General features: G+C 35.6%; 2 protein-coding genes across 2 annotated transcripts; one reads left to right on the top strand and one right to left on the bottom strand.

The window, feature by feature from the left end:
• The first annotated feature begins 1490 nt into the window (after window positions 1-1490).
• On the top strand, window positions 1491-3486 carry LOC111370438 (protein UNUSUAL FLORAL ORGANS). The gene has a single exon (XM_022992141.1). It carries the CDS (start codon window positions 2010-2012, stop codon window positions 3309-3311), a length of 1302 nt encoding a protein of 433 aa, XP_022847909.1. The 5' UTR covers window positions 1491-2009; the 3' UTR covers window positions 3312-3486.
• Window positions 3487-3859: 373 nt separating this feature from the next.
• On the bottom strand, window positions 3860-10514 carry LOC111370437 (GTP-binding protein ERG-like). The gene is made up of 5 exons (XM_022992140.1): window positions 9860-10514; window positions 9723-9789; window positions 5023-5130; window positions 4767-4906; window positions 3860-4360 (listed from the first exon to the last, which is right to left on the bottom strand). Exons 1-5 carry the CDS (start codon window positions 9982-9984, stop codon window positions 4276-4278), a joined length of 525 nt encoding a protein of 174 aa, XP_022847908.1. The 5' UTR covers window positions 9985-10514; the 3' UTR covers window positions 3860-4275.
• Window positions 10515-11572: the final 1058 nt, after the last annotated feature.

Here is an 11572-nt window from a genome sequence, read left to right as displayed (position 1 = left end):
TAATTCGAACAAATTAGAACATGGAATCCCTCCATACAGATTCAAGAATATAAACTGCATTAAATCTGAAAGTGTTCAAGCGGTTAGAGATCTTCTATGTTGACACAAACCACATTCTAATAATTATCTTTCCAAATATTAATTATTAGAATCATAAATAGATGCAAAACTATTGAGAATAATTAAATAGTTCCTCAGTCAGAGAGTAAGAACTGGGTTGAATCCCATAGCCGAACCAACAAGCTATATCATATTAGAGCATAAGCAAAGATCAACAGTATCAGTACACAGTACTGTCTGTTCCCATCACAACAATCTAAGGACAACTCGAGTGAATCAGGTACTAGATACTGCGAAGGGGGCCAAGGATAAGAAGAGAGAAAGAAAAAGTACAAAAGGAAAGAAGTAAAACAAAAAAGAAGACTTTGCATGAATTGTCAAGTCAGAATGTCACATGTTGAGGTTCCTTATCTGAGGAGGAATTACTTTTTCCATTTTAAGGTGGTTTCTTATAGGTAAACACAATTTCCATATCTGTACACTCCATCTTTTTCCACTTTTGAATGTGTGATTTGACAAACATGTAAAACAATAGTCACTTTAGATGCGCAGTAACTTTTAACAAAAACCAGATAAAAGACAAGAAAGTTACATAAAGATGTCATTATTACTCAGCCGAAACAAAGAGTTTATCAGAATAATTATGAATACCCTCATCAATTTTCTTCATGGATTTCATTGCTTTTGTATTATCAGAGATGGGTTTGGATTGGATAGTGAATCTTCCAACTCTGTGCGTGTCTCCTTGTCCTCCCCCATTGGGATATGACTATAAGCTTCAACCTTTTTTGATTGCTAGACTAGATTGGTAAATATTGTTGTGGGCTATTTCTTTCCTGGAATGTTGTTATTGGGTTGGTTGTGGTTCTCTCTTCTCGACTTAGTTAAATAATAGTTCTTATGTGTTACTTGGAAAGAAAACGAAACCACAATGTTGCGGCTCATTTCCCTAGAAGAGGGCTTGGAGTCTTGATTTATATTCCATCACTTGGTTTGGACTTACTTGATCATTTGATCCTTGTAATGTTTTGCTTTGAATTCCCGGCTATGTCGAAGTAGTTGTACTTAATTTTGATCAATACTAATTTATTTACTTGATCATAAAAAAATAAAATAATAAATAAAATAATAATAATAAGAGGGCTTAGAGTCTCTTTGGGATAACTTCTACTTTGCTTATGTCTTTTTGTACAATAATTTTATAAAGAAGCTAGTATGAGTCAGCTTCTTTTAATTCGTTAAGTACTTGCTTTTAGCTTTTCAAAACCCAATTCCAACTGGTCCTTTGCCATTCAAACCCAAATATACTTCTCCCTTTCTCATTAAAACTGTTCATTTACCAACTTCTATTATACATTTCATAATTACAATGCAAATTCAGGCGAGGAGACATGAACCTTGGAAATGCACATGGGAGTCTTTTAGTTGACTCTATAAAACTGCTTCATCTAAAACTTTAAATGTTTAAGAGAAATATGTCCCAAAACCGTTCTGAACTTGTATTTTTCACTTATTTACTTGCTCCATTATCATATTGAATCGTCGTGCCTAAAATCTTAACACTCATTTCGTTTGTCCTTTTTTTCTGGTTAGAAGCTTTCACTGCGTCAATCCATGAGGATAATAGCAGTGATACTCTGTGGCGCTTGTCCTTCCTCGGCCATGACAAGCAAATGCTGAAATGATAGATGGATCCATCACACTTTTTCCTCAGCCAAAGAAACAGCAAACTAAACGACCCTTCCTATATAAACACTTGCCCTCATTCATAAACCAAACTACAAGAACCTAACAAAACCAACAGAGACTGAAACTCTAATCCAGAAAAGGCTCTACACCTTTTCTTAATGCCCAGAATAATCTTCTGTCTTTACTCTCGCCGAGCAAACAATAGAAGTCGAGAATTCTCATAATCTAGACATAGAATCTTTTGCTTGATTGCTTTATTTATGGAACCATTTCACACTGGAATCAGCAAACCAATTCCGTATGCCAATGTTGCCTCTACCCCCAACATTGGTAGCACGAGTGGCATTACGACCACTCCATGGATGGACACTAGGATATGGAGGAGGCTCCCACAAAAATTGGTCGATCGAGTTATTGCGTTCCTTCCCCCACCGGCCTTCTTTCGAGCCCGGGCAGTTTGTAAAAGATGGTATGGTCTCGTATTTTCCAACAACTTTCTTGAACTGTACATGCAAATATCGCCCCACCACCACTGGTTCCTGTTCTTTAAGCATAAAAGCCTCAAGAACCATGTCTACACAAACTACAGTGGGAACAACGGCTCTGGCAGACCAAACTATGAAGGGTACCTTTTTGATCCTTACAACGTCAAGTGGTACCGCATTACCTTCCCTTTGATCCCGCCCGGGTTTTCCCCTGCTTCGTCCTCAGCTGGTTTAAGCTGTTGGGTGTCTGAAGAGGCCGGTTCAAAGAGTATCCTTTTATGCAATCCACTCATAGGGTCTCTAATTCAATTGCCATCAACGCTAATGCCAAGGCTCTTCCCTTCAGTTGGCTTAACCATCACCAACTCCTCCATAGATTTGGCTTTTGCAGGAGATGACTTGATTTCTCCTTATGCAGTCAAGAATTTAACTTCGGAAAGCTTTCATATCGATGAAGGGGGATTCTATTCCATATGGGGAACGACTGCTTCTCTTCCGAGGCTTTGTAGCCTCGAATCAGGCCAAATGGTTCCGGTGAAAGGGCGATTTTACTGCATGAATTATAGCCCATTCAGCGTCTTAGCTTACGATATTGCCATGAATCACTGGTGCAAGATTCAGGCTCCCATGCACAGATTCCTACGCTCCCCTAGCTTGGTCGAGAGCAGAGGAAAACTCATATTAATTGCAGCGGTTGAGAAGAGCAAGCTTAACATTCCTCGAAGCTTGAGACTCTGGGTTTTGCAAGAATGCAGGACAATGTGGGTCGAGATAGAGAGAATGCCACAGCAACTGTATATCCAGTTCGCCGAAGCTGAAGGCGGCCGAGGATTCAACTGTGTTGCACATGGTGAATTCGTCGTCATACTCATCCGACAGTCGGAGAAAGCATTATTGTTTAATTTCAGCAGAAAGAGCTGGGTATGGATACCTTCATGTCCTTGCGCGAATGGAAGCGGAATGACTGCGGAAAATGGTAACGAGTTGCACGGTTTTGCCTACGAGCCTAGGCTTGCTACACCAATTGCAGCTCTTCTCGAACAACTTACTCATCCCTTCCAGTCTTTCACTGCATAAGCCCTGAATAAGTACGTAGTTTCCACAAGCAATGCAATATTAGGTCCAGTTTCCAAGTGTATTGAGAAGCCTGTATCAGAAGGTGGTTCAAAAATAGTACAAATATTTAGCCCTTCATCAATGGATATCTCAATATATTCATTCCAAAATGTTAAATAGTAGCTGGAACAAGAATATTAATTCTTGTTCAACTTGGAACACATTATTAGACCAACACTGGAACAAGTTCGAACTAACCTTTTTTTTCTTTTGCCTTCCGTCTGTTCGCCTTTGCACCATGTACAATGCGAAATAAACCGAATCTCATACGTATACACAAAAACTGCTCCTTGAGCTTCGCTAAATGGGGAGGTGGGAGTTTCCCGACATCTTATATGATATATTGAGTACTAGGCTAACTAACAATACTGTAACCGAAGATTAAAAGCATCTAACACATTGCTTGCATTGTACATGTCAAAAGCTGAAACTCTTCAAAATGGCATTCAAACTCATCTTATCATCCATATAGAGAATACAATAAAAAATAATTATAACTGAAAATAAAATGACAGAAAATGCTGAGAAACACCTGTTACAGTGAGACCAACCATTGTCAACCAAAATTATTGTGTTTGCATGTTGTTCTCACACACGACGCATCCATCCGGGGATATATAATATTTTGGAACAATAAATACAAAGTTTTGATATATCTAAACCGAAAGGCAAAACTGATCCAGCACAATTCTGGGGGAGCAGCAGTTTTCTTGAAAAAAATGATGCTGATAGCTCATGGAAAAACAAAAAGCTCGTTAACTATCTGACTACCATGCTAACAATGATGAACTATTGAATAATTAAGTAAGAAGAGCTTAAGTTCCATGGGCCTAAACAATCTTGGAAAACTATATTGGCAAATCTTTCTATATATACGACCGAGACTATTAGTACAATACTAAACACGATTCAGCCGCTGAAGGGATCATTTGACTCTGACCATGAGGATGAGATGGACATTCCTCTTGAATATGGATCTCAACTCTTCGTTAGCTTCCATACCTATCCTCCTGCATAATCATCAGAAATGCAATTCAATAAACATGTAAAACCTATACCAAATAAAACAAGGTCGTCGATATTGCTAGATATTTGATTTGGTTGACTGTCAAATACAGATGACTAGTGAAAATGAATACATTCCCGGGGCAAACCCCCAACAAGAGTTTTACATCAAATCCAACAGGAGTTTGAAATATATTTTGTGATGCTTCAGAAACCTTTAGTAACATTAAAGTTCGCATGGAAGCACCACGGAAAGATTAACAGAAACGAAAAGCAGGCAATTTCTAGAATTTTCCTTTTTCCTTTAGATTAAAAGGGCTGGGAAATTGATCAGCAGATGATTGAACTCTTCGAAGCTTTAAAGATGAACAAATTTTAAATGCTTCAATGAATGTCTAAAGGCATACTAACCCGACTTTGGATCCCTTCTTCCCGACAAGAATCTTGCGTTGGCTGATCTTGTGAGTAATGAAGTGTTGCTCAATCCTGAGAGAGCCATCTCGTAACTCCTTCCAGTCCATCAAACGATGTTCAATGCCATATGGGATTTCCTAAATAGAGGAAAGTAAATGAGCATAATATAAAGCCATCTAGTTAATGATCTTCAAACGTTAAATTTGATGAAAACTGCATATTTACAATGATAACTGTGAAAACCAAGCGTTACCTGGTGAACATAATCTAACAATTTTTCTCTCACAGTTTCCAGTGATATGTTCTTCATAATTTCTTCACTCATGGCAAATGGATCCTCATCCCATGGTCTTTTTATTGCCTACGCATAAATAACAATGGGAGACCAAAATTAGAACAAACTATTGGTACCACATTTGTACTATTTACGGGGTTTTTATTTTTATATTTAAATATAGGAATATGTAGTATTACTAGTGTCCAACAGATCCTTATACATTAGCAATTATAGAAATGCAGCAAGGCTCTAGTACAATACATAAAATCGAAGGGAGAAAAATAACTATCAAAGGCTGCATTATACGACCAAAAATTACAGCTAAAATATTTGAGTAACAAACAGTTTCAGTAGTTCTCTTATATATTATTAACTAGTATTAACGATAAGGAATAATGTAATTCCATAGTTTTAACACAAATTGCCCAAAGAGTTCTTGAACTCCTGACAGGAATGTGAAGGTCTATGCATCTCGATGCCAGTGACAGATTGTAATTTCACTTCTCTATAGTCCATTTAATCCAAGATGACACTAAAAAGTTTCAAAATCCTGCTCTTGCAGTCTCTAAAATAAAGTTCAGCATCTTTAAAGTTGGCAGGAAATCTCCCACTCCCTTGAATGCTTAAATGAGTTCAGCCAGGAGGTAGCATTCAAGGTTCCATGATCCAGAACATTGTGTTTGCAAGAGTATGTAATACTATCCTGGCTGCTAACTCCCCCAAAGTCCATGCAAGGGTAGCACAGACAAAATAGCATCCTATAAAATTGAGAAGAAATCTGTATATTTCTGTGTATTTCAATGATGTGCATTACAACAGTTTTATAGGCTGAAAATACTGTCTAAAATAGGAAGATTCCTAACCTAGTAATTAGGAATACTGTCGTCTATGAATAACAATTTACTAAACTAACAGTCAGGAAACAAATTTATAATGTTACCAACTTTAGCTGATTTACCTAATTGACTTATTCTATTTACACCAAAGATTCTTTCAACACTCCTTTCAAGCTGGCTTGAAGATATCTTCCATAGTCAGCTTGCCAACTAAGATGAAGAGAACTAAGATGTTGAATCTCTTCTTAGGTAATCCTTTTGTAAGTACATCTGCAGTTTGATCATTGGTTGGAACGTACAACATGCAAATCAGACCACTCTCAATCTTCTCTTTGATGAAGTGTTTGTCAACATCCACATGTTTTGTCCTATCATGAAGAACGGGAATGTGAGCAGTTACAATGGCTACTTTGTTGCCACAGTAGACCTTTATTGGTAAGGAGTTGAAAACCTTCAATTCTTCTAGTAGTTTTCTAATTCACATGACAAACACCCTGAGCAACAGATCTGTATTCAGCTTCTGCACTACTTTTAGCCACCACATTTTACTTTTTGCTACACCATGTGGCAAGATTTCCACCGACAAATGTGCAATTACCCTGAAGTTGATCTTCTTTCTGTTGTACTCCCAGCCAAACCTGCATAGGTGTAGATTTCCACCTATTGATGTCCACGTCCTTGATATAATATTCCTTGTCCAAAAGTCCCCTTTAGATACATTAGGATTCTATAAGCAGCTTCAAAAGTGTTCAGGACCCGGTGAGTGCATGAACTAGCTAACCAAACTCACTGCAAATGCTATATCCGACCAAGTGTGTGACAAATAAATCAATTCCCAACTAAAATTTGATATTTTTCTCTATCTATCGCATCCTCAACTTAGCAGGTTGTAGCTTCCCATTTGGTTCACATGGTGATTCGACAGGTTTACAACCAAGTAACCCCATTTCATATATAGATCCAAGACATACTTTAGTTGACTAACAAATATCCCTGCTTTTGATCTAGCAAACTCCATACCAAGGAAATACTTCGATAGACCCAAGTCTTTGATCTCAAAATCACCAAGAAGGTTTTTCTTTAGTCTCAACAACTCGATATTATCACCTGTCAAAATAATATCATCTACACAGACAATTAGGATAGCAACTTTACCGTCTGTCGAGAGCTTGAAGAACATAGTTTGATCAACCACAATTTGAAGTAACCATGACTTTTTACCACTGTCTCAAAGCATTCAAACCATACTCTAGGAGATTGTTTAAGACTATATAATGACTTCTTTAATTTGCATACTTTTTCTTAGCCAAACTTTGCTTCAAAACATGGTGGTAGGCATATGAACACCTCTTCCTCCAATCTACATTTAAGAATGCATTTTTTACATCTAACTAGTGTAAAGGCCAGTTGGAGTTCACTGCTAAGGATAGTAAGACTCAAATTGAGTTTATCTTGACTACAGGCGCAAATATTTCTTGGTAATCAATCTCATATGTCTGTGTAAATCCTTTAGCCACGAGTTTTGCTTTGTATCCTTTTATACTACCATCTGCTCTACACTTAACTGTGTATAGCCATTTACATTTCACAGTAGTCTCATCTCTCGACAAAACAACTACTTCTCAAGTACCACTCCTCTTAAGAGCATTCATCTCTTCTACCACTGCTAACTTGAAAAAGAAGACCATCCCCTTTGTGTCGCAACTGATTCGGTAAGCTACGTGTCCGATCAAAACTATTCTAGGCCACAAGAACTTGTCTGACGCCTTACCGCTCATCCGGATCATCTAGTACCTCTTTAATATCTCTTGGAACAAACAAGTAGGTAACCTTAGAGGTAAAAGCTCTATGGTTATTGGAAAGTTTTGTATAGGTTAGGAATTTTGCGATTGGATGGTTAGTGCATGTTCTAACTCCTCTTTTGATTGCTGTAGGGAGATCAAGATCAAATAATATACTGTTAAATGGTACAAAAGTAGAGAGGATAGGATTACTTAGACCATTGCTCGGTGATTCTGACTCGTCTTGTGCAAGTATGATAGGAGAATTATAATTCTTTGTTCCTCTTCAAGTATAAACTAGTAACTCAGTGTTTGATTATGATATTTCTCCCCCTGCCCTTGATGTTTCTCTATTTGACAACGAACAAGTAAAGTCTTTATTTTCAGAACCTTGAACAAATGTTTCGGGCTGAGAGACACTAAGTATAGGAGAGTTTAAAACTGTAAAACGTAGGAGATCAATAATAATCCAAAAAAATTTTCTAGTATTCCTCTCTCTCCCTGAAGTGAATTTTAGATAAAATATGATTGATTTTCCAAAACAGAGACACCCATGCTGACATGCAATTTTTTTGTTGTAGGATTGTAACACTTGTATCCCCTTTTGTTTGGTGCATAGCCAATAAAAACACACTTTTCAACTCTGGGATCAAGTTTGGAACAAAATTTGCTATATGAACAAAAATGGTACAACCAAAGACTTTAATTGGGAGATCTACATGTATCCTAGATGTTGGGAAAAATTTTTGAAACTGTCTAAAGGCATTATATAGTTTAAAACATGTGTAGGCAGTCGGTTAATCAAACAATTATTCGGCCTCTGACCTCATCAAGTTTTGATTTAAGTCCAGCAAGAAAGTTGTAGAAGCAGTTATCCTCAACTACTTTCTTGTAATGTTTGCAGTCCTCTACAGATTTCCATTCGTAGTCGCTGAACAAGTCCATTTCTTGCCAAATTCGTTTTAATAAGTTGAAATAATTGGTGACATTGTCCTCTACTTGCCTGATCTCACCAAGTTTTATAGTAAACTCATAAATCAGAGATTAATTACCCATAGCAGCATACATCAGGTTAATGTTATCCCATAGTTCCTTAGCTGTGTTGTAGCACATGTAGCTGGAGCTGATCTCTTCTTCCATGGAGTTCACAAGCTATGTCATGACCATAGAATTCTCAGCATCCCAGGCTGCAAACAGCCGATCATCATTGTGTTCTGGTTCCTTTGCTTCACTTATCAAGTAACCATCTTTCCTCTTCCACGAATATACATGCGTACAGATTCAGACTATCGCAGGAAATTTGATCCATTCAACCTGCTTGTGGTAATTTGTATGGTGAGAGTCAGTATGGGAAGCTTTTGGGTTTGGAAAAGGATTGTGATTGAGCAGGAGTAGATTAAGATGTACATTCAGACATGGCGGAAGCAAAAGGGTAATTGGCGGCTGGGGTTAGGGTTCAGAGCGATTTTAGCTATATAGAATTGACAAGAAATCTGTATATTGCTGTGTATTTGAATGGTGTGAATTAAACAGTTTTATAGGTTGAAAATACTGCCTAAATAGGAAGATTCCTAACCTAGTAATTAGGAATATTGCTGTCTATGAATAACAATATACTTACCTAACAATCAGGAAACAAATTTATAATGTAACCAACTTTAGCTGATATAACTAATTGACTTATTCTATTTACACCAAAGATTCTTTCAACAAATCCAAACATTACTTCATTTAATTGGAGAGTAAATATTATCTGGTCTTTGATATAGAGTTACTTAGCAAGTATTTGGGCAAAAAAATGGAATACAGTAGCATGCAGTAAATGAGAAGGGATTGTGACAAGAACATTGTTTCTTTCCGCCATAAAAGAATTTGTCGAGAATCCTGAATTTCCTTCCAGAATCTGGATATATACAACATATGCCTACAAAGGAAACTATGATACATCATGTAGCAGGAAAATTCATTTTCATTTCAGTGATGGTACAAAACAGTAAAGGCAGAAGAAGACTCAAACTACTATATTGAATTAACAAAGCCAGCGACATTCAAATCATACCTGCTCCATTAGATACTGAGCAAGATCTTTCACTCCAGCACCCTTCAGTCCTGAGAGCATGAAGCACCTAGACAGAATAAAAAACAAACATCAGGCTTCACAGCAGTATATTCAATTAGAAAAAATAAAGTACTGACCGTTCATATCCAGGAAGATTTTTGAATTGCTCAGCAACCTTTAGTAGATCTTTCTTCTTTTCAACCAAGTCAACCTTATTCATACATAGAACCCGCTTCTGTTTTTCGTTGCGAATTGAGCCCATTCTTTCAATCAATCTCACCACTCTTGAATCAGGCCTGGATTTGAAATAACATAGACACCAGTGGGAATCCAATTAGGATTTCACATATATATAATATTACGAGTCAATAGCAGTACAAAAGAGCCAAAAATTTGCATAATGTTACACGTTATACATGCATGAATTATCGCTTTGTTACAAAACTAATACTTTGAACCGCATCATCTAATAAATCTGAATAGAACTTTTACAGATTCGTTAATAGATTAATATAATTAGGATGACAGGGAACTGCCTCTAGCACTTACATCTGCATGAAATTCAACTTCTTCTATATTAATGCCTTAATAGAACTTTATACCAGTTGTTGACAAGAAACAGCAGATTTAGTTACTCAGATTAAATGCACGTTATACAGCAATTTCCATAGTGCCTCCACCTCACTGATCATGATAATGAGTTAAGAAACCATGTGTAAGCATAACAGAAGATTATGATCCAATGGAAATTGAACAATTAGTTTATATTCAAATCTAGACATTACTGGCAAGATGCAACCATAATAACTTTAAATCAGTATAAATTAATTGTTAACTTTGACTTAAATTAAATTTTTATCAAACAAGAATTTAGTCTCATCATGATCATCCAATTTGATTGTATTTCCTCATAACCATACGATTTTATATAAGTTTCACTATGATCATTCAATTTCTTTTCACTATTTTACTAATTTTAAAAAGGTAAAATTTTAACTTTACTTATATATATATATATATATATATATAAAATAAAATAAAAACTTATTTAAAAAATGTTACTTAAAAAATAAAATAAACAAAAACTTATTTTTTTTTAAAAAAAAACTTTGCTTAGAAAAATAAAGTAAAAAGTTAGTTTAAAAAAAAACATTCCTTAAAAAAATTATAAAAATATTTGAAAATAAACATTTTTAAATTAAAATAAAAACTTATTTTAAAAAAAAAAAGATAATTAGAAAAATAAAACAAATAAAAAAAATTTTTAAAAAAGGTTTTGTTAAAAAAAAAATCTTTTATTTTTACTTTTAAATTTATTTTTTATATATAATGCAAAGTTACCATTTTATCCCCTTTTAAAATTAGTGAAAATGATAAAAAGATGTAAGATGGTTATAGTGAAACGTTATATAAAATTGAATGGTCATGGGACACTAAAAGCCCGTTTGGCTCCCATTTTCTGAAAATGAAAATGAGGGAAATAATATTTTTTTGAAAAATGAATTGTTGAAAAAGAAGGAAAAGTTTTCGATTTGCGTATAATATTATTTTATAGAAGATTGTGTGGTTGAAAATAAGAGAGAGAATAATGGAATGTAATGTAATTGAATTTAATGGGGGCCAAACGGGGGCTAAATATAAAGTTCGATGGCCATGGTGAAACAAAATTTAATTGGGTGGCCATGGTAACATTAAGTATAAAATTGGATGGTCATTGGTGAATTTAACCCTTGAACTTTCAGTAAATTTCAATTAGGTCATCCGACTATAATTTATCTCAATTAACACATAGTAAACCTCCATTACTTGAATGAACATCGCAACACATTTTAAACACACTTATTTTCAAA

The sequence above is a fragment of the Olea europaea genome, chromosome 21 (assembly GCF_002742605.1).
Source record: "Olea europaea var. sylvestris chromosome 21, O_europaea_v1, whole genome shotgun sequence".
Taxonomy (NCBI): domain Eukaryota; kingdom Viridiplantae; phylum Streptophyta; class Magnoliopsida; order Lamiales; family Oleaceae; genus Olea; species Olea europaea.
This window is presented reverse-complemented; position numbering and strand designations above follow the sequence as displayed.

Excerpts from the sequence above, each read along its gene's own strand:
- LOC111370438 (XM_022992141.1), top strand. The coding sequence starts at position 2,010 with ATGGAACCATTTCACACTGGAATCAGCAAACCAATTCCGTATGCCAAT.
- LOC111370437 (XM_022992140.1), bottom strand. The coding sequence starts at position 9,984 with ATGGGCTCAATTCGCAACGAAAAACAGAAGCGGGTTCTATGTATGAAT. Across the intron at positions 5,131-9,722 it reads CTCAGTATCTAATGGAGCAG|GCAATAAAAAGACCATGGGA; the intron begins GTATGATTTGAA and ends ATTTATGCGTAG. Across the intron at positions 4,907-5,022 it reads TGTTAGATTATGTTCACCAG|GAAATCCCATATGGCATTGA; the intron begins GTAACGCTTGGT and ends TCCTCTATTTAG.